This window comes from Colossoma macropomum, unplaced genomic scaffold, assembly GCF_904425465.1.
Source record: "Colossoma macropomum unplaced genomic scaffold, Colossoma_macropomum, whole genome shotgun sequence".
Classification (NCBI taxonomy): domain Eukaryota; kingdom Metazoa; phylum Chordata; class Actinopteri; order Characiformes; family Serrasalmidae; genus Colossoma; species Colossoma macropomum.
In genome coordinates, this window is record NW_023494796.1 from 5611297 (window position 1) to 5634443 (window position 23147).

A 23147-nucleotide genomic window follows, 5' to 3' on the forward strand; every position below is an offset into this window, starting at 1 on the left:
AATGACAGTGACTCTATAGATCCATGAACATATAAGGAAACACTTGCATGCTTAAATGGTTCTTTGCAGGGTGAAATGGTTCTTCAGATTGATGGAGAATGTGTTGTACATGGTTCTATGTAGCACCAAAAAGGGTTCTACTATTGTATACAACACATTCTACATCAATCCAAAGCACAGTTTCACCATTTACAGAACCCTTTAATCATGCAAATGGCTGTTTGAGTGTTCATGGTTTTATATAGAGCCACTGTCTTTACTAAACTTACTGGAACGTTGGCCGTTTAAGGTTGGGAAAAAACAGACAGTCACAGCAAACCAGCACTATAATAGTTTAAAATCTTAAAAGGTCTTAAATTTGCTTTATTTTTGCTTCATTTCTTGTAAAAGTGGATGTATGTTTTGGCAGTTCACCATTAATTACACAAAAATGGGCATTTTTATCAGAAATCTCCCAAAAAATGGCTCAAAAATTACAGTTACCCAAGAATGTCACAGAGATAAATGGGAATTGATGGAATTCTGTATATTGGTGAAACGTAGTGCGAAATACAGGGGGTCCATTGGGGTCCAGGACCCCCTATTTAACCTCTTGGATCCCCTGAATGTCTCAAAATCTAAATTCTGGGTGTCCCTTAAAGAAAGTAATTATTTATTTTCACTGATTCCGTTTCAGGACATTATGTCGTCCCATGTCCCAGCCAACATGGGACCCCCGAATACAAGGTTTCGCACACTGTATATACACAGTAGTAGATGTGGCCAAACCTTTGACTCTTATCATATTTCATATGATCAGTATTGAGTGTATGATGATGAAACAGCCGAGGAAGAACAGATTTCATTTAGTCTGACGGTTAAAGGGTTTTACAGTAAATATCTAAGATCCATTTGGCGGCTCCTGATTTCCCTGAAATCTATAAGAGATGATTTCTGATGAGCCGTAATTGTCATTAAAGGGAAACCCAACATTAGAGGCCTTGCAGTGCATTATCTGTACTATCTGTATCATCTGTGGCTGTGTGTGTTAAACGCTGGTGGGTGTGTGTAATGATAGCTGCTGTGTTACGACGCTTTGGGGAAAGTTTAGCGCAGCTGCAGCTGCATTTAAACTCCACTAAACTGACATCAGAGGGAATATTTCAGATACAAACCCTCTCTTTAAACCCAGAGCTCCACTCATACGTACACTCAGGCATTATTACTCTCGCCTGAGTCTTGTTTATTGAACCTTTTATATTCATAGAGAACATCTCATAGAGGTGCCTTTACAGTTATGATATAATTTGAGTTAAATACATAGTTAAACACAAAGGTTTGGACACAAGCCATGAACACTTTGTTGCTTTTCTAAGTGACACATCCTCGACAGAGAACACAAATATGGTGCTTTCTATTGCTTTGCTGAGTTTAAAGCAGCACTATGTCAGATATGGGGATTTGGAGACCTCTCTGGTGTAAATGTGGAATTGCACGCAACTTGCAGAAGAACAAAGGAGTGAATTATCTACTATTGTCAATGTATCTTTATCAGTATAATGTTGATTTTGACATCATTTGAGGCCTAAACATCGAGCCGGAGCTTCTGTTAAGTTTTATTTTTAATGCATTATTTGAACTTTCTTGAAATATTAAGGCAGCCTGGTAACTAACATTTCACTAAAATATTGCATTTCCATTTTTCCATTTTTCAGTTTTTGACATAATTTAAAAATGCCTGTTGTCTTTTACATTGTATGTAAATTTCATGGTGAATGGACCAAACAAATTGGCTGAAAAATAATAGGAAGTCTGGTTTCATTCGTTTACATTAAAAGTGCAGTATGTTTTTTTTTTACCTCTCCTGTAAAGTTTTCATTTTGGAGGTAGCAGCGATCTGTAAGTTAAAACCCCATTTTCTTCCTTTACAGTGAGTTCAGTATACTATTCCAATGCTTTCACCCTTAAATCATATAAAACAATTCCAATTAACTGAAATAATATATTGAAATAAACACAACCAACACTGCAGAACCCCCCACGACAGACACCTTCTCCCACATCAAGACAACCAAGTCCAAATCAGACAGCTGAGAAATACAAGGATGAAGAAAAATCTAAACCTAATCATGCTAGGCTAAAGCGTCCTGCCACCAACTGTTCATGATCCATTTATATCTTACCTTTGATGCATTACTCGATGCATTTGCTTAGTTATTTTAGGAGCTTTTGTAGTAAAAGAGCATTGAAAATCATGGACCACTAACAATATTTGCCCATATTAGGCAAATATTATATACAGACAATGAGAACCATTAGCACTGGTTTTGCTTTCTAATATGAATTGGTTTAACCCCTTAAAACCCCAGGCTTAATACATACTAAGGCCTATAACTACAGGGACTTCGATGTAAACTGGCTGAGCTATTCTTAGGTTACAGAAGTGTGTAAATGAAACTTTGTTACCCAACACAGAATAACATTACTGACTACTGGAGACCACCAGGAACCAGGAGAACCTTTTAATGGGTTCTGTGATTTCTTTCAGCACTCATAGAAAACAAACTTAATTATCTTGATAGCATAATGAACATTATTTGTCCATTTGATTGAATGGGCCTCAATCTTTCAGGCTCTACCAATGGCTATCCTCATGGCCAAACTGGAGCTTCCTATCTAGTCCACGTTCTCTAATTTCTAGAAAAGACACTAAATTTCATTTTCAGAGAACTGAGAAGAAGCAATGATGTTACATTTTCAGGGTTAAAACAACAAAAAATCTCCACCTGACCACAAATCTAGCTGCTCAGCCAAGACATGTTTGGTGTCCTCCTTTAGTTTTAGCTCTGCAGCTAAGAGGCTAATGTTGCTAGCAAGTGATCGATGCTTTTTATCAATTAGCATGGTGCTAACTGCTCTCCTCAAAGCATGTTTTGTTGTTCGGTATCTCTAACAGACAATTATGTGGTTTCTGACACTGTATGACTCACTGTTATCTATAAACACGGGCTGAAGTCCATTAGCACGGCTAAAAACAGAAAACCACTGTATTCTTTCTTCTTTTTCTTGTCTTGGTTCTTATCAATGTTTCCTACTTATCCAACTGGAGCTCCACTGTCGCCTTCGGTTTGCTCTGCTTAACCACTCTGAGACAATATCTGCTGCGAAAGCTCTGAGCGAATTAGATTAAAGGAGATCTGACCGTAAATCTGGTTTATTTTGGGAAAATTACCAAACTCCATCCCAGCTGCATCCTCCAACACTTGATTGGTCAAGTACACTCGACTCATGACTCATTAGCGAGCTTTCGGGACTTAATGCAGTCGTGTTCGCCGGACTTTCTAGTGCAAATTATACAATTACGGATTTATTATGCTCAGCTAATTGGGCTGGACGGTGAGATTACAATATGCATGAGCCAAGTATCAGGGTTGAGAGAGTCTCCAGCACCTGGAGAAGCTCCGTCATACGGATTAGGATAGAAAGTAACTTCTGATCAGTGTTTAAAAGTAACGATCAGACTGCAGAACTGTGCGGAATTGAGTTTCGGAGGTTGGCGCTTTTTAAATGGAGTAATTTCTCAGCTAGATTTGTTTATAAACAGTGGAAATCGTGACCAAATAAAGGAAATGCCTCAGTAAATATATACAGGTTGGGTATTTTGAAATCTGTTCAGGCTCAACGCACCAGATGGTGAATGTACTGACTAACAGATTGTGGAAAACCTCATGTTTTGAAGTTTCGAACGAGGGAAAAAATAACATGTGCTAACGGGAGCAGGTCCACACGGCTCTGTCTGGAAATAGTTCACACACCATTGTTTTTTAGCACAGAGTCACAAATATATACCAGTAAAAACAGCCAAAAAAAGAAAGTTACAGATTTTTATCATAGATTATATCAGATTATTATGGATTATATCAGACGTTTGAGTGTTTACTGTGTCCACTCTCTTCTCAGGAGACTCACTTTCAGCTCCTCAAAGAATCTGCAGACACACCTCCAAAGTTCAGTCTTAGAAGCTGGTTGATCATTTTCTGAAGTAATCAAACACATTCAGTGGTGTTGAGGTCTGGACTCTGGGGTGGTCAGTCCATCGTTCAGCTTCTTTGTTTGATGTGTCCGTCTCCTTTTCTCAGTGAGGTTCTTTTTGATCAGCTACACATCCTTTCAGACCCACAGCGCTGAGTCGTCTTCTCACAGTGGAAGGATGGACAGAAACACCTGTGGATGTTTTCAGATCTGATCAGCTTGATTTTCTCCTCTCTCTCAGAGATGAAAGCTTTAAGTGCTGTTTATCTGATGGGGGCAGTTTTGGGGTCGACCAGCTCTTCCAGGTGGTTGTTAGGAGCCCCATTTTCTCTGTAGCTTTAATCAGTTTTGGAAACTCTAATTATATTTTTTGATTCTCTCCGTTTTTCTGTGAGCGGATTATCTAATATCTGATCTCCTCAGAAATATTTCATATGTAGTACGTTGTTGCTATCGCACCGAAACCTGTTATCTCCATTTATTTTGCATTATTTGAAAACTTCAGTTCTCCTTTGCCTTGGGTCAAAGTTTCGTCATGAGTGGACCAACAAAAATATTTATATTATATCATAATTACTTGGAAATGATTTTATTTAACTGTCATTACAAGTAAATAAAAACTTACTTGACTTTTAATAGAAGTCAATGGAACCAGACGTCTTTCCAAGTCATTTTGGGTCGTTTCTTTTGGTCCATTCATCATGAAATGTACAAACAACGTAAAGAGCAACAGGTATTTTCAAATTATGTCAAAAATTTGAAAACAATAAAAATGGAGATATGAGGTTTCGCTCCAACTGTAGTGATACGTACATAAATAAACATCGCTGCTGTCAGAAGAAAACCTTTTTCAGTTTTTGACATAATTTGAAAAGGCCTGTTGCTCTTTACACTGTGTGTAAATTTCATGATGAATGGACCAAAAGAAACGACCCAAAATGACTTGGAAAGACGTCTGGTTCCATTGACTTACATTAAAAGTACAGTATGTTTTTTCCTTCTCCTGTAAAGTTACCATTCTGGAGATACGAGGTTTTGATCCGACAGCAGTGATATATGAAAAACGTAATGTTGACGCTATGCACAAACGTGTGTTAGTGGAGCTCTCAGTGTGTGTGTGTGTGTGTGTGTGTGTGTGTGTGTGTGTGTGTGTGTGTGTTAAACAGCGAGTGTATGGTTGGTGTGTGAATCTGCGGAATGTGATGTTTTGTATTTTCTGCAGAACCTGATGTTTTTCGTTGTTGGGCTGTTGCTGATGTTGATCTTTTTCTGATTCAGTGCGGTTCGCTGTGTGTGGGGAGATCAAAGTGTGTATGAGTAACAGCTGCTCTGTGTGAGTCGACGGGGGTGTGTGTGTATTTCTCACATAGCAGCGTGTGATTGACTCATGACACATAGCGCTTGGCAGGTTAACGCAAGAGAGTGAATGAATAACCGACTCTAAATGTAGGTATTGTGATATAAACCGAGTCTGTTCTACAGTTTCTCATTAGGCTGAATGAATAACTGACTCTAAATGTAGGTATTGTGATATGAACTGAGTCTGTTCTACAGTTTCTCATTAGGCTGAATGAATAACCGACTCTAAATGTAGGTATTGTGATATAAACTGAGTCTGTTCTACAGTTTCTCATTAGGTTGAATGAATAACTGACTCTAAATGTAGGTATTGTGATATAAACTGAGTCTGTTCTACAGTTTCTCATTAGGCTGAATGAATAACTGACTCTAAATGTAGGTATTGTGATATAAACTGAGTCAGTTCTACAGTTTCTCATTAGGCTGAATGAATAACCGACTCTAAATGTAGGTATTGTGATATAAACTGAGTCAGTTCTACAGTTTCTCAGGTCAGCTCCTCCACATCACTCTTTGATCTCTCTCTGTGTGCTGAGAGAGATTAGAGATTAAAGATTGGCCTCCAGACATTCACCCCTCCCAACTCCTCCCCTCGCTTCACTTCTCTCGTCCTCCTTCCACCTCTGCCCACATTCTGTCTATCATTTCTCTCTCTTCTTATACGTAGTTCTACAGTTACAGACTGTAGTCCATCTGTTTCTCTGCCCCCTGTTCTTCAGTGGTCAGGACCCCCATGGACCCTCACAGAGCAGGGACTATTTGGGTGGTGGATCATTCTCAGCACTGCAGTAACACTGACGTGGTGGTGGTGTGTTAGTGTGTGTTGCGCTGGTCTGAGTGGATCAGACACAGCAGTGCTGCTGGAGCTTTTAAACACCTCAGTGTCACTGCTGGACTGAGAATAGTCCACCAACCAAAAATATCCAGCCGACAGCGTCCTGTGGGCAGCGTCCTGTGACCACTGATGAAGGACTAGAGGATGACCAACACAAACTGTGCAGCAGCAGATGAGCTATCGTCTCTGACTTTACATCTACAAGGTGGACCGACAAGGTAGGAGTGTCTAATAGAGTGGACAGTGAGTGGACACAGTGTTTAAAAACTCCAGCAGCACTGCTGTGTCTGATCCACTCAGACCAGCACAACACACACTAACACACCACCACCACGTCAGTGTTACTGCAGTGCTGAGAATGACCCACCACCCAAATAGTACCTGCTCTGTGAGGGTCCATGGGGGTCCTGACCACTGAAGAACAAGGTGCAGATGAAAATGGTTCTATATTGAACTCCCGGATCCAAAACAGATGGACTACAGTCTGGAACTGCAGAACTCCAGAGTGAAACTATGTGGTGGAGCTGTTAAAGTGGACAGTGAGTGTAGATACGAGGAGGTGGACTTAATAAAGTGGCCGGTCAGTGTTTTTAGTAAATATATGGGAGGTTTGCAGGTCCCGATGTTGTATAAAAACGAGTGTGTGTGTGCGCTGCAGGAGTTGGTTAGTGTTGGCTGTGATGGCGTCCTGCTCTCTGCCTCCTCTACTTATCCACCCATCGCTCTCTCTCTCCATCGCTCTCTCTCTGCCCTCCCCACGGAGTGTGATTAGCATCTCCTGCGTACTCATTACCGTGCGTGTGTGTGTGAATGGAGCATCAACACAGTGTGTGTTGTTGACTGATGTTTTCCTGAGTGCTTAAAAAGAGACAGACAGCGAGAAAGACAGATAGACAGACAGAGAGAGAGAGAGAGAGAGAGAGAGAGAGAGAGACAGAGAGAGTGTATATAGTGTATGTAACTCTTTCTCTCTGTGCTGTTGAAGGGTGAGAGAGAGAGTGTATATAGTGTATGTAGCTCTCTCTCTCTCTGTGCTGCTGAAGGCAGAGAGAGAGAGTGTATATAGTGTATGTAGCTCTCTCTCTCTTTGCTGCTGAAGGGTGAGAGAGAGAGTGTATATAGTGTATGTAACTCTTTCTCTCTGTGCTGCTGAAGGGTGAGAGAGAGAGTGTATATAGTGTATGTAACTCTTTCTCTCTGTGCTGTTGAAGGGTGAGAGAGAGAGAGTGTATATAGTGTATGTAACTCTCTCTGTGTGCTGTTGAAGGGTGAGAGAGAGAGTGTATATAGTGTATGTAACTCTCTCTGTGTGCTGTTGAAGGGTGAGAGAGAGAGTGTATATAGTGTATGTAACTCTCTCTCTCTGTGCTGTTGAAGGGTGAGAGAGAGAGTGTATATAGTGTATGTAACTCTCTCTGTGCTGTTGAAGGGTGAGAGAGAGAGTGTATATAGTGTATGTAACTCTCTCTGTGTGCTGCTGAAGGCAGAGAGAGAGAGTGTATATAGTGTATGTAACTCTCTCTGTGTGCAGCTGAAGGCAGAGAGAGAGAGTGTATATAGTGTATGTAGCTCTCTCTCTCTGTGCAGCTGAAGGCAGAGAGAGAGTGTATATAGTGTATGTAACTCTCTCTCTGTGCTGTTGAAGGGTGAGAGAGAGAGTGTATATAGTGTATGTAACTCTCTCTCTGTGCTGTTGAAGGGTGAGAGAGAGAGTGTATATAGTGTATGTAACTCTCTCTCTGTGCAGCTGAAGGCAGAGAGAGAGAGTGTATATAGTGTATGTAACTCTCTCTCTGTGCTGTTGAAGGGTGAGAGAGAGAGTGTATATAGTGTATGTAACTCTCTCTCTGTGCTGTTGAAGGGTGAGAGAGAGAGTGTATATAGTGTATGTAACTCTCTCTGTGTGCTGTTGAAGGCAGAGAGAGAGAGTGTATATAGTGTATGTAACTCTCTCTCTGTGCTGTTGAAGGGTGAGAGAGAGAGTGTATATAGTGTATGTAACTCTCTCTCTGTGCTGTTGAAGGGTGAGAGAGAGAGTGTATATAGTGTATGTAACTCTCTCTCTGTGCTGTTGAAGGGTGAGAGAGAGAGTGTATATAGTGTACGTAGCTCTCTCTCTGTGCTGTTGAAGGGTGAGAGAGAGAGTGTATATAGTGTACGTAGCTCTCTCTCTGTGCTGTTGAAGGGTGAGAGAGAGAGTGTATATAGTGAATGTAACTCTCTCTCTGTGCTGCTGAAGGGTGAGAGAGAGAGTGTATATAGTGTATGTAACTCTCTCTCTGTGCTGCTGAAGGCTGAGAGAGAGAGTGTATATAGTGTATGTAACTCTCTCTGTGTGCTGTTGAAGGGTGAGAGAGAGAGTGTATATAGTGTATGTAACTCTCTCTGTGTGCTGTTGAAGGGTGAGAGAGAGAGTGTATATAGTGTATGTAACTCTCTCTGTGTGCTGTTGAAGGGTGAGAGAGAGAGTGTATATAGTGTATGTAACTCTCTCTGTGTGCTGTTGAAGGGTGAGAGAGAGAGTGTATATAGTGTATGTAACTCTCTCTGTGTGCTGTTGAAGGCTGAGAGAGAGAGTGTATATAGTGTATGTAACTCTCTCTGTGTGCTGTTGAAGGGTGAGAGAGAGAGTGTATATAGTGTATGTAACTCTCTCTGTGTGCTGTTGAAGGGTGAGAGAGAGAGTGTATATAGTGTATGTAGCTCTCCCTCCTCTCTGCTGCCGGAGGCTGAAAGTGAGTCGATTATGAAACGAGTAAAAGCTCGTTATGCGTCAGGCTGTTTAAATAATCATCTCTATTCAAATCCGGATCCTCCTCTGTCTGAGAGCGGCGGCTCATTCAGAGCCGCTCCGTGTTTTACGCGGTTCTCTGTGCTACTGTTGACATCACCGCTGTTCAACGGGGGGGGGACTATTATGGGATTGAATAAACAGTCGTAATAAAGGAGGAAGAAAGGAATTAGACCATTTCACCATCTGCTTAACAGAGGAACACACTCAGCCCGATCAGAGGAACACACTCAGCCCGATCAGAGGAACACACACTCACCCCGATCAGAGGAACACACTCACCCCGATCAGAGGAACACACACTCACCCCGATCAGAGGAACACACTCAGCCCGATCAGAGGAACACACTCACCCCGATCAGAGGAACACACACTCACCCCGATCAGAGGAACACACACTCACCCCGATCAGAGGAAAACACACTCACCCCGATCAGAGGAACACACTCACCCCGATCAGAGGAACACACTCAGCCCGATCAGAGGAACACACACTCACCCCGATCAGAGGAACACACTCAGCCCGATCAGAGGAACACACACTCACCCCGATCAGAGGAACACACACTCAGCCCGATCAGAGGAACACACACTCAGCCCGATCAGAGGAACACACTCACCCCGATCAGAGGAACACACACTCACCCCGATCAGAGGAACACACTCACCCCGATCAGAGGAACACACACTCACCCCGATCAGAGGAACACACTCACCCCGATCAGAGGAACACACACTCACCCCGATCAGAGGAACACACACTCAGCCCGATCAGAGGAACACACACTCACCCCGATCAGAGGAACACACACTCACCCCGATCAGAGGAACAGACTCACCCCGATCAGAGGAACACACACTCAGCCCGATCAGAGGAACACACACTCAGCCCGATCAGAGGAACACACACTCACCCCGATCAGAGGAACACACTCACCCCGATCAGAGGAACACACTCAGCCCGATCAGAGGAACACACACTCAGCCCGATCAGAGGAACACACTCACCCCGATCAGAGGAACACACTCAGCCCGATCAGAGGAACACACACTCAGCCCGATCAGAGGAACACACACTCACCCCGATCAGAGGAACACACACTCACCCCGATCAGAGGAACACACACTCAGCCCGATCAGAGGAACACACACTCAGCCCGATCAGAGGAACACACTCACCCCGATCAGAGGAACACACTCAGCCCGATCAGAGGAACACACACTCACCCCGATCAGAGGAACACACTCACCCCGATCAGAGGAACACACTCACCCCGATCACTCAGCCCGATCAGAGGAACACACACTCACCCCGATCACTCAGCCCGATCAGAGGAACACACTCACCCCGATCAGAGGAACACACACTCACCCCGATCACTCAGCCCGATCAGAGGAACACACTCACCCCGATCAGAGGAACACACACTCACCCCGATCAGAGGAACACACACTCACCCCGATCAGAGGAACACACACTCAGCCCGATCAGAGGAACACACACTTAAAGTATACACACCACTTCAATGCCTATTCTCTCTTTACACACTATAAAATACATGCATAAACAAATAATATCTTGTTTTATATCATTATTGTTGCTTTTGTTTTATTTTTGCATTATTGGCTACATTTGTATGTGCTTTAATTGAAAATTACGAATATATCAATAATTCAGTATTAAATGTTTGTAATATAAGACTTTGACAGTACAAATTCATCAGTTCATCAATGTGATTATATGTATAGTTATATTATTACATTAAAGATGTTAATGTAATAACGTTAATATTTTCATGTTCACTCAGTTGATTCATAACATAATTAATTATATTAATAAAGCCAATATTAAACAACAATAATAACAATAATAATAATAATAATAATAATAGTATGGCTATCTATCTATATATATAAGCAATTCCCAAGTGATTGCTATGGTGTTTCAGGTAGCTAAGGTTCTATTAGGTTGCTGCCATGGCATCCTAGGGTTCTGCATTGCTTTGTGGTTGTTGGGTGTTGCGAGGCAGGTTCTATGGTATTCCAGGTGATCGCTAAGGTGCTGTTAGGTGGTTGTTATGGTGTTCCATGTGGTTGCTAGTGTGTTGCTAGGCTAGGCAGTTTCTGTCATATTCCGAGTGGTTGCTAGGGTGCTGTTAGCTGGTTGCTGTGGTGTTCCAGGTGGTTGCTGGAATGCTGTTAGGTGGTTGCTAGTATGTTGCTTGGCAGTTGCTATTATATTCCAGGTGGTTGCTAGGGTGCTCCTAGATCTTTGGTGGTTGCTAAGATGTTGCTGAACCAAAAACAGTAACAGCGTTTCTCTTCTTATTCTGTGTAGGGGCGGACCTGTTCTCGAACTGTACAGATGAGTGTAAGGCGCTGGGTCACTCTGACCGCTGCTGGATGCCTTCCTTCGTGCCCGGCGACGGTCGCCAGGGCGGCGATTACCGTAGCAACCTACACGTGCCAGGAATGGACGCAGTGCCGGACAGTGAGGTACAGGCGGGCGTAGCGCCGGGCATGCTGGGAGATGACCGCTCATTCTCCACGTTCGGCAAAGACAAGTCACACCACGGCACGCTCACACCACATGATCTGCTCTTACCCAGCGCCAGAGCGCCTTACAAACCCTCCTACCTGTGTGAGTATACGCTCCGGCCGTACCGCTACTGACCCGCCCAGCGCCAGCCCACAGTAATCTGACCCAAAACAATCTGACCCCACCATGTACGGTCACTTCCGACAAAACTGAGGGGCTCTACGGCTGAGTACGCATGCATTGGTGGCAATTTTAGGGGTCCAAGCACTGAAAGCGCTGGAACACTATTGCTTTTGTTGTTTTGTTTTTTTCTTATTTTTGTACTGTAAACCTTCTCCCAAAAACCCCAATATCAATTTTCTCTTCATTTCCAATTTGTTCATGCCACCCAACCCCACCCCCACCCAAAATAAAAAGACAAAAATATTCTTAAATCTATGCTGAATATATTAATAAAGAACTTCTTTTGGACTGAAAGTTTGGAGTGGTGTCCACTTATAATTTTCCCTTTCTCTTTACACTGGTGGAGGCTTCTCCTATGGTTGATTGCTCTTCCACCTGATTGGCTAACACTCATGGTGCTGTGACTTTCTCTTCAGCTGAACTTACACACAATGCCTACCGCACATGCATGACACAAGTGTACAAATACAATATATGACATTTCACTTTATATCCACCAAGCGTCATGTTTGTATGTCACAGCGAAGGCATCATCCTGTCGCTGACCTTAGATCACCTTGTATTAAAATGTACAGTATTTAATTCTGTTTCATATTTGGTCCTCGAGTTGCTCATCATAACAGGTTTACTTCACTCATTGGCCACTATATCAGAAACACCTAGCTTGTGCTTCCACTGACTGGCCACTTTATTAGAAACACCCACCTTGTGCTTTCACTAACTGGCCACTTTATTAGAAACTCCTTGTGCTTCCACTAACTGGCCACTTTATTAGAAACTCCTTGTGCTTCCACTAACTGGCCACTTTATTAGAAACACCGTGTGCTTCCACTAATTGGCCACTTTATTAGAAACTCCTTGTGCTTCCACTAACTGGCCACTTTATTAGAAACACCCACCTTCTGCTTCCACTCATTGGCCACTTTATTAGAAACATCCACCTTGTGCTTCCACTAACTGGCCACTTTATTAGAAACACTCACACTGTACTTCACTCATCGACCACTTTATTAGAAACACCCACCTTGTACTCAAACATATCTGGAGCTACAAGGAAGGGTTTCCGATAAAGTGGCCAGGTATGATATATAAGGCATAAATAAAAACTACAAGTACTACAAGAACTGAAACGTATGGTCAGTACATCTCTGGAATGACCACTATATGCCAAATGTGCATCCACACCACAATTAGCATGCTAGCACCCTTTAGTGTCTTTTGTAGACCTCGACTCTGTGATATTTGAATATCTGTGTTAAAAGTCTTCTCTGAACACTTCTGTTAAAGGGGTCAAAGGTCATGTATATATGGGAGTACTGTGCATATCTACAGCCTCTCGTTTGTGTCTTAATTCTATTTGATGTATAAACTTTTTTTTCTGGATATTTTCTACCTGCTGTGGTCTTTCATATGATTTATTTTAAAGATGTATAATATCTAACACAAACATATGCTATATGTAACAAACAGGTGAGTGATGATGTAATCAGAGAGATTCAGAGTGGTTTGGTGTGAAATGGTTCAGATGTCTGTACAGTGGTGGTGATAGGAACCAGGGGTCGCCATGACTACAACACAGATATAGACATTTTATTTACTATCCAGAACCACCAGTGAACCTACACGAGTCTTCTGAGTCTATATGGAATGTTGATGATGAAAATAGTGGAAAATCAGAAATAATCAGTTTTCTTTGGGGACTATTTTGCCTCACAGCGCCCTGCATGTATCCCTCCACCATGAATGGAGTTTAAGTTCTCTAAACTATCATAAAACAGTGTCTCAGTCATCAGGCAGTGAATTCATAACCATCTCATGTAGGAACTTTCTGTGAGGGAGCTTTTAGAGGTGGACGTCTGGTTCCTATCACCACCACTGTGAACGGTTCTGACTCTAAGTTTCTCTACAATCTTAAAAAAGATGGTTCTTCAAGGGTTCTTTAGTAAAGCCACTGGGCCTCATTCACCAACCGTTCTTACGAAGACATTTCTTCTTACGCAGTTTTGACGAAGACTCTGTCATTCATCAATGTTCTCTTATGTGGGGTTTGTTCTTAGGTAAGAACAGAATCTACACACACTCAAGAGCACAAAGGTGAGAACAGTTCTGCGCTTTAAGAACACGTCATGAATCTGACGTAGACGTTTCCTAGAACCTTTCTCGAGAACACTTTTAAGAACAAACTGAGGAAGATACTGGAGAATGAGGCTTATTGGTTTTATATAGAACCATGAATACTCAGAGCCGTTTGCATGGTTAGATGGTTCTTCAGATTGATATAGTGTGTGTTATGTTTGGTTCTACATAGAACATTTCTGAAAATGGTTCTATATAGCACCAAAAAGGGTTCTGCTATTGTCTGCTGTTTTTGGTGCTGTATAAAACCATATAGAACACACTTTCCATCAATCAAGCAAATGGTTCTTTGAGTGTTCATGGATCTATATAGAACTCTTGTCTTTACTAAAGAACTCTGGAAGAACCATGTCTTTAAGAGAGTAGAACTGACTCTAAACCACTGGGAACGTCTTTGTTTAAATCTTACCTATTTAATAATGTAGAAATTTAGACAGAATGGTGGAATTCCCCTTTACTCAAATATTTAGGCAAATATCTGATATCAAATCACTGATGCTCAGTCTGCTCTCTCCTTCTGGACTGAGTTTATGCAAATGAGCTGAGCAGTGTCCAATCAAATTGTTGATATGTTGAGTCTGAAAACTGGCAACAGAAACAAATCAGATTGTGAAAAATATAGAATCAATTTTAAAGCTTTTTACCCCACATTTTTCCTGTATTTTCTTTTGTTATTGTGCTTTTAAGACTGATATATGTAAATAAGCTGTGTTCTGATTGGCTACCTTATATTAGGCCTCATTCACAATGCATTCTGAGATTAAACACTCCTTATAACTTCATAACTTCACCATGAATGGGCGGGGCTAAACTGCTGTAGGCTGAATGGGCGGGGCTAAACTGCTGTAGGCTGAATGGGCGGGGCTATACTGCTGTAGGCTGAATGGGTGAAGCTAAACTGCTTTAAGGTGGTCGATTCTAATAAAGTGGCCAGGTAGCAGAAGCACAAGGTGGGTGTTTCTAATAAAATGGCCAGGTAGTGGAAGCACAAGGTGGGTGTTTCTAATAAAGTGGCCAGGTAGCAGAAGCACAAGGTAGGTGTTTCTGATAAAGTGGCCAATGAGTGAAAGCACTAGGTGGGTGTTTCTGATAAAGTGGCCAGTTAGTGGAAGCACTAGGTGGGTGTTTCTGATAAAGTGGCCAGTTAGTGGAAGCACAAGGTGGGTGTTTCTAATAAAGTGGCCAGGTAGTGGAAGCACAAGGTGGGTGTTTCTGATAAAGTGGCCAATGAGTGGACGCGCAAGGTGGGTGTGTCCAATAAAGTGCATTTCTACGTGTTATGTTTACATCCAGCTACACCTCTGAATGTGCATGTTTAGCATGCGTGATGTCATCACTTTGCCACCCATCATCACCTAAACTCATCCATGGCTGTGATACGAGCTGTTGTTGTGTAAATCCTGCCTGAGGCAAATGGTGACGCTTTTGCTTTAAAGCGATACTTTGGTGACAAATCAAATCTGCCCAGTTTTTACCCTGAATGTAGTCAATCAGCCACGACACGTTTGGTTCTTTAGTTTTAGCACTGCGGCTACAAAGCTAATGCAGCCAAATAATGGAAGCTTATACCCCACCAATTAGCATGGAGCTAACCTTATGCCTAAATCATCACAAACTAAAGTTATACTTTTATGAATTTTTATACTTTTTAGGTATAGCAATTGGCTGTAGGTCAGTTCTCTAGATAGTCTGTCATACATTTTCAGGAATCTGCTAATTGCTAACTACTCACTGCAGCTGCACATAGGCTTTAATTACTTGATAGCCACATTAGCCTTGTAGCTTGTAGCAAAACTTGAAGGAATAATACTTAATACTGACAGCAAGTGTTTAAACTGGGTACTGCAGTGCAAATTCAAAACATTGGAGAGAGTTGTCTGCCCCGCCCCCTCCTCCCCAGATTCGAAGCGCACACGGGTTGCCAGGTTGAGGACACAAAGGAAGCAAAGACGAGTCCTAAACTGTAAGCTGATTAGCTAATGTATATGTTTGCAATGTTTTTATTGATCGCAAATTAGAAATCAGCCTATTTTTTATAACTTTGTTTGTTGGCTAGTTGTATGGCTCGCTATGTATGTCAGATTCGTATTCACCAGCTTCTTGTTAGAATTTTCCTGTTCCACCTTAAATTGTGCAGCAGTTACATTCTGGTGCATTAGCCTATTCGTTAGCTTCTTGCTTGAATTTTCCGTTCCACCTTAAATATCGCAGCACTTACATGATGTGCCAGAATGTAACTGATGCAACATTTAAGGTGGAACGGGAAAATTTGAACAAGTACCTGAGCTGCCAGACTGTAGTTGCTGCACCATTTAAGGTGGAACGAAAAATTCTAGCAAGAAGCTTGTGAATAGGAAGCCTTGGTCCAGCTCCACACGGACCACTGAGTGGGAAAGCGAGTATATGAATGTTGAAATTATTAAAATGTCCATCCCTGCTAGCAGCCATGCTAAATTAGTTACGGTTAGCTACCTGTAGCTGAAGCTCAGTGCTTACCAGTCCAGAAGAAAATCAGCCAACTCTCCATCTGTCTGAAAGTCCTTATGGGCTTTAAGCTGCCTCCATCTTTCAAACACATCACCAATATTTACTGGCGTTTTACTGCAGCTCTGATCATGGAGCTGTTTAGGTCGAGTAGAATCTAATATTTTCTCTGCTAGTCCAGTTTGCTGCATCTGTGTTTGCTGGCCAAAATGGTTCATATCTGGCAACCTTGGGTGTTGAAATGGTGCTGGGAGATGGGCAGTGGGTGGGCCAACAAGGCAGACTAGAACACAAATAGACTTTTTGCCCTGGAAAGGAAACATACTGGCTGTAGCGCTGCTGCCAGAGTAGCCAGTATTTCAGCTTAGCATGTTTCATAATCTCTAACGACACTTCATGGAACGTTTTGGCTGGTTAACTACGTTAGCGCTAAAGGTGAAAACGTGCATTTGATTTAGTGCCAAACTCCAGAGTTTAACGTAGCCGGGCTCTTTATTAACGAAAGCTTTTTCTCTCGTCTTTTAGCACGCAAAAGGATTTCCTAGCACGTTCCGCGTGGACATGTCCGAAACGGCATGAGCTTCTTCTTCTTCTTCTTCTCCTTCTTCTTCTTCTTTTTTGCACAGTAAAGCGAGCGGCCAAAAGCAACGTTTTTTGTTTTTGTTCTGTTTTCCGTTTCCTTGTTTTTCCTGATCAAGCTGGCTCGCTGGTGCTGGGCCTGGACGTTGAGACGCACCAGCAGCCTCCAGGACCTTCTCAGCAGGACTGAGGAAAAGAAACAGAAAAAAACGGACAGAGCGGAAGAAAGACGGAAAGACGAAAACTTCTGAAAACGTTCCACCGACCTGAGCCCTTTATCTGTCTCATAAACACACAGACGTGAGAACACTGTACAATCTGACTGTACAAAGCGCAGCCCGAACTCTCGGTTCTAGACTGTTTTTCTATCGTTTATTTTGTTTTTTTTTCTTTTTTCGTGGGGTCAAGTGTTTTTTCCTGGAGCTATTATTATTATTATTATTATTATTATTATTATTATTACTCTATTTGTAAACAACAACACACGGATGGAGGATGGAGAAAAAGAAAGATGGATGAACGAATGAACGATGGCGTGAAACGTTTTCGAACCCGAAAGGAAAAAAGAGAAAACTCCGTCCGGTTCCGTGCTTCTCTTCATGTCTGCAAAGTGTGTACTGTACTCTTTTACAAGCTTCAAAACTGACTACACATTTATCTCTATAAATATCTATATATCTATATCTATATATATCTATATATAATGTTTTTTTGTTTTTTTTTATTATTATTATTATTTCCAATCTGTGTAGCTCATCGTTTAATTTATACACCGTATTGCCATAAATACGAAGACGAAAGTGCTGAAAATGTATTAAAACATTCGGGGCTTCTAAACTGTGTGGCCTAATTGCCTAATTAATCAATTCATTGGGTAACACTTTATAAAAAACAGGCCACCTATAAACAACTTAATCATTTTCTAATAGTTATTAATGACTGTTAATAATTATGAAATTGTTTTGTTTTCATCAATAAATGATATAATTTGAACTACAAGTTGAAAATTTGGGAATGAACTTTGTTAGCTTGACAAAGCTGTTGCTATGGTATCCCAGGTGGTTGCTAAGGTGTTGTTAGGCTGTTGTGAAGGAGTTCCAGGTGGTTGCTAAGATATTGCTTAGTTGCTGCTATGGCATCCCAGCTGGTTGCTAGGCCAATTCTATAGCATCCATAGTGCATATAAGATATTGCCTAGACAATTTTATGGTATCCCAGGGGTTGCTAAAGTGTTGCTAAACTGTTGTCATGGATTCCCAGGTGGTTGCTAAGATGTTAAATTGGTAGCCCAACTGGTTGCTAGGTCAAATCTATGGTTTCCATTGTGCTTGTAAGGTATTGCTAGGCCAGTGCTATGGTATCCCAGGTGGTTGCTAAGGTGTTGCTAAACTGTTTTTTATGAAGTCCCAGGTGGTTGCTAAGGTGTTGTTAGGCTGTTGTGAAGGAGTTCCAGGTGGTTGCTAAGATATTGCTTAGTTGCTGCTATGGCATCCCAGCTGGTTGCTAGGCCAATTCTATAGCATCCCTAGTGCATGTAAGGTTTTGCTAGGTCAATGCTGTGGTATCACACGTGGTTGCTAAGGTGTTGCTAAACTGTTGTTATGGATTCCGAGGGCATTGCTAAGGTGTTGCTAAATTGTTGCCATGGACTCCCAGGTGGTTGCTAACATGTTGCTGTGGTACCCCAGCTGGTTGCTAGGCCAATTCTACAGCATCTGTAGTGCATGTAAGGTATTGCTAGGGCAATGCTCTGGCATCCCAAGTGGTTACTAAGGTGTTGCTAAACTGTTGTTATGGATTCCCAGGTGGTTGCTAAGGTGTTGTTACATCGTTGCTAAGGTGTTGCCTAGATGTTGCTATGGTATACCAGCTGGTTGCTAGGTCAATTTTATGCTTCTAATTCCAGTACTATAGTATCCCAGGTGGTTGCTAAGGTGTTGCTGAAGCAGTCCAGGTGGTCACTAAGGTGTTGTTTACTCATTGACATGCAAACTATTAAAGCATTATATATTAAGTGCTTCTCTAAAATGCATTATATTCAAGTTTAATAAGAAATATAAGTAATAAACATTATGATAAGTATTATAGTATATAGTAATACATTATAAAACCACTTTATGAGATCTTAATGTTTATATATATTAATCACAAATTGACCACTTAATAGTGATTAAGCATTAAAATAAAATATTTAGTAATTAGAGCGGCAAAATAGTAAATAACTAAGAACAATTCAGTCATAATTATTATGAATTATTATAATGCTTATTATTTTCAGTAATTTGAGTATCAAATAACTAAATCACTAGTAACTATAATCAATGATTCATTTTCTACAATTCAATAATTAGTAATTGTTTGTATGTCACTAAGTAAATGATTAATAATTTTATAATAATTATATAATTCAAGCTATAATTTGAACCAGAAGTTGAAATCTTATGAACAAACCTCAAGTTGGCTTTACAAAGCTGTTGCTAAGGCATTGCTAAACTGTTTCTATGGCATCACTGGTGGTTGCTAAGCTGTTGCTATGGTATCAAAGGTGGTCGCTAAGTGCTAAGTTTTTCTTTTTGCTTGGCTGTTGCTATGGTACCCCAGGTAGTTTCTAAGGTGTTACTAGGCCTTTGCTATAAAGACCTAGGCAATTGTTACGCTGTCACTAGGCTGTTGCTATGGTATCAGGTGGCTGCTAAGTTGTTGTTTTTTTTCTACACTGTTCATATGGTACCTTAAATGGTTGCTAAGGTGTTGTTAGGCCTTTGCTATGAAGACCTAGGTGGTTGCTAAGGTGTTGCTAGGCAATTGCTGTGGTACCCCAGGTGGTTGCTAAGCTGTTGCTGGGTCTATGCTATGAAGACCAAGGTGGTTGCTAAGGTGTTCCTACGTTATTCTTGTCATTCCTGTGGTATTCCTGGTGGTTGCTAACTTGTTGCTAGGCTACTGCTGTGGTAACAAAGGTGGTTGCTAAATTGCTTACACTGTTGCTATGGTACCCCAGGCGGTTGCTAAGCGGATGCTATGAAGACATAGAAGGTTGCTATAGTTTTGCTAGGGAATTCCTGTGGTATCCCTGGTGGCTGCTAAGCTGTTGCTATGCTGCTGCCTTGGTTTCGAAAGTGGTTGCTAAGGTTTTTCTTGCTAGGCTGTTGCTATGGCACCCCTATGAAGACCCATGTGGTTGCTTAGGTGTTGCTAGACCTTTGCTATGAAGACCCAGGTGGTTGCTAGGTTGTTGCTAGCCCATTGCTATGATACCCCTGGTGGTTGCTAAGCTGTTGCTAGGCTGCTGCCTTGGTTTCGAAAGTGGTTGCTAAGGTTTTTCTTGCCAAGCTGTTGCTATGGCACCCGTATAAAGACCCAGGTGGTTGGTCAGGTATTGCTAGACCTTCGCTATGAAGACCCAGGTGGTTGCTAGGGTGTTGCTAGCCCATTGCTATGATACCCCTGCTGGTTGCTAAGCTGTCACTAGGCTGTTGCTATGGTATCCCAGGTGGTTGCTAACGTATCCCTGGAATTTGGAATCTCCAGTTGCTCTTTACATTGTGTTAAAATCTCAGATGAACAGACCAACAGAAACGATTCAAGATTAGAAGGAAAAAATCTGCTTCCATTAACTTTCATCACAGGTTAAGAGGTTTTGTTCCAACAGCTTTCGTATAATTATTGACAGTCATAAAGAAACGATTAGATAATAAAGTTGCTGTTTATTTTGGCTGGTTGTTATAAAGTGCTACCAATTATTTGTTGTTTGTCTATTTTTTAACGTTCTTTTTGCCCCACAGAAAGCACTGCCTCCTTTACTTTCATCAGTCTGTGTTTTTTGAGATAAATAAATGAATTGAATAGGTAGTGATGACATCACACTACTGCACACACACACATACACACACACAGGTGAAGTGGTGACTAATAAACATTTACACCCGAGCTGTTTGCTTTTTTATTGCTCATTATTTCACATTTATGTCTCTCTTCTGCTCAGAAACAGCTCCAATTTACTGTTCACTGTGTACAGTTTACTCACAGCGACACCTTAAAGGGGGTCTGTTATGTTCAGAATTTTATTTTGGGGTTCTAGAATAAATTTACATGCTTTGATGTTCCACAAGTACGTCATTGTTCTCATCCTGTCCCTCTCCATTCACCCTCTGTCTGAACTGCTCTGTTAGAGCCCCTGTGTCTTTAAGCCCGGCCTCCTGAAGAGCCCAGTGTGCTCTGATTGGTCAGCTCACCCACTCTGTTCTGACCGGCTTTGACTTTACAGACCGTTTACATGCACAAAAGCTACAACACGCTAAAAAGGAGAGAGGAAAACTGGAAAAGCACAATTGTTTCCCTTTAATTTACAAACACCTTCAGCTGAAGAGTTCAGCAGCTGCCCATTGACTTCTATTGTACGTGGGTTTTGAGTCAGTTCAGGGAAAATTTGACCTGTTGCAGAGATATTTACTGAGGTTAGCATGCTAACCAGCTAGCTCCAGCCCATCCTAGCACCTCAGGAGGTGATAGTGAGTCACTGTAGTGTCCAGTCTGCCGTCTGTCCAACATGAGAGGATGAAGAAGTAGCCGATCTCGGTGAGTAAAGGGGTGAAGTTTGATGCTGAAGTTGCAACATTTCTTCTAGACTGGTAAGTAAACAGGAGAGGAGTGGAGAGGGGGGAGGAGGGACTGTGGAGCGTGAATTCGTCAGGTTGCGTCATCGTACACATTACCCCTTTAAAAACCATCGATCGGACATATCTGAGAACTGTGTGGGCGTGGCTAATGAGCAGTGATTGACAGCTCTCTGTCCAACACTCCTAGCCAGCTCCGACCCTCATACAGAACTAAAATCATTATCCAGTTTTTATGTGACACTAACTGGACGAAAAAAGTTATGGATGAGCACACCTGCAGATTGACGGACAAACAGATGGACAAACAAACAGATGAAGCAATGTGTGAATGAAGGAATGAACGATTAAACAACGTTGGTGTTGGATAAACGAATAAACAAGCGACAGGCAGATACAGACAGGTGGTCTAGCTCACTACCTTTTGGTTATGCTGTGTTAGCTTTAGCTCTCTAAGCTTCTCTGATTCTCAAACTGTTCTGTGTGGGCGGGGCAAGAGATGCAGCCTTGTGATTGGTTGGGGGAATGCCTATGGAAGTGTTACCCGAGATTAGCACCTCCCAGTTTACATCGAGAGGAGGGAAATATGGTGAAATGTATTGGCTATTTATTGGTCAGTGGAACATTATTTGGAGGGCAAATGTAGTACATGTTAACTGTTCGTCAGCAAGAACAAAAGTAACCTAATTAGACAGAAAACACAGATTTAGGTTCCGAGTCTTCAGACAGCTGAGTGTACGGAGATGAGAAAAACACAACAAACTAAAAAGCTGAACCTCACCACTGTAGGCTAAAGCATACTGCCACACCTGAAGTGATGTCCGACGATACAGCTGAAAGTGCACATTGAAACCTACTCTAAATTATGTGGTAGTTTAACATTGATTTTTTGTCATTTTTTCTCTCTCTCTCTTTGTTCATGTCCTTTTTCCATCTTGCTCCTCGGTCCTCACTGATTACCGTAAAAGCCTTTATTAAAATGTGTTATAGGGTTCCCGAGTGGCGCAACCGTCTAAGCGTTGGCCCTATCATCAGGAGATCGCGAGTTCAATCCCTGGTGATGCTACAGTCGTCCGTAGCCGGGAGTCCAAGAGAGCACAATTGGCCTCGCTCTCCCTGGGTGGGTAGGATGGCCCCTCCCTCTCCCCCCATCACTCAGCGCGATGCTAGTCAGCGCAGGCGTCTGTTAGCTGACGTAGCAGATCTGGCGGTTGGCGCTTTCCTCCGAGCGCGTTCAGGCTGTCCAATGACGTTGCGTGAGCGGCAGCTCGAAAAGATGCGGTGGTTGGCTTCACAGGTCTCGGAGGAAGCCAGTGTTAGCCTTCACCCTCCTAGCGTTGATAGCATCGTGTGATTGGGGGAGTCCTAACTAGCGGGTGGAATTGGAGACGACTAAATTGGGGAGAAAATCGGGTAAAAATTAAATATGTGTTATAAAAGTCTTGAGTTTACTTTACTTATTTGTTCAAATTACTAATAAAAATCTAGTAACACGTACTTAGTTACTGAGCTAAGTCTAGTTAAGCTCAGTTAATCTGGATCAGTTCCATAGACTGAAGAGTCTTTTGTCCAAAAATCTTCCCAGCATTCTTAGTGGTTTTCTTGGTTCCTGTT

General features: G+C 42.0%; 1 protein-coding gene across 3 annotated transcripts in view; it reads left to right on the forward strand.

Moving 5' to 3' along the window:
* Positions 1-17916, forward strand: part of pcdh10a (protocadherin 10a) — a 29942-nt gene extending 12026 nt beyond the window's left edge. The window contains exons 4-5 of one of the 3 annotated variants that reach the window (XM_036583677.1): positions 11335-11637; positions 16864-17916. In XM_036583677.1, the coding sequence (XP_036439570.1) occupies positions 11335-11637; positions 16864-16883 (323 nt within the window). In that variant the 3' untranslated portion in view covers positions 16884-17916. The remainder of the gene's footprint in view (positions 1-11334; positions 11638-16863) is intronic. The other 2 variants (XM_036583675.1, XM_036583678.1) reach the window with 2 other exon arrangements.
* Positions 17917-23147: the final 5231 nt, after the last annotated feature.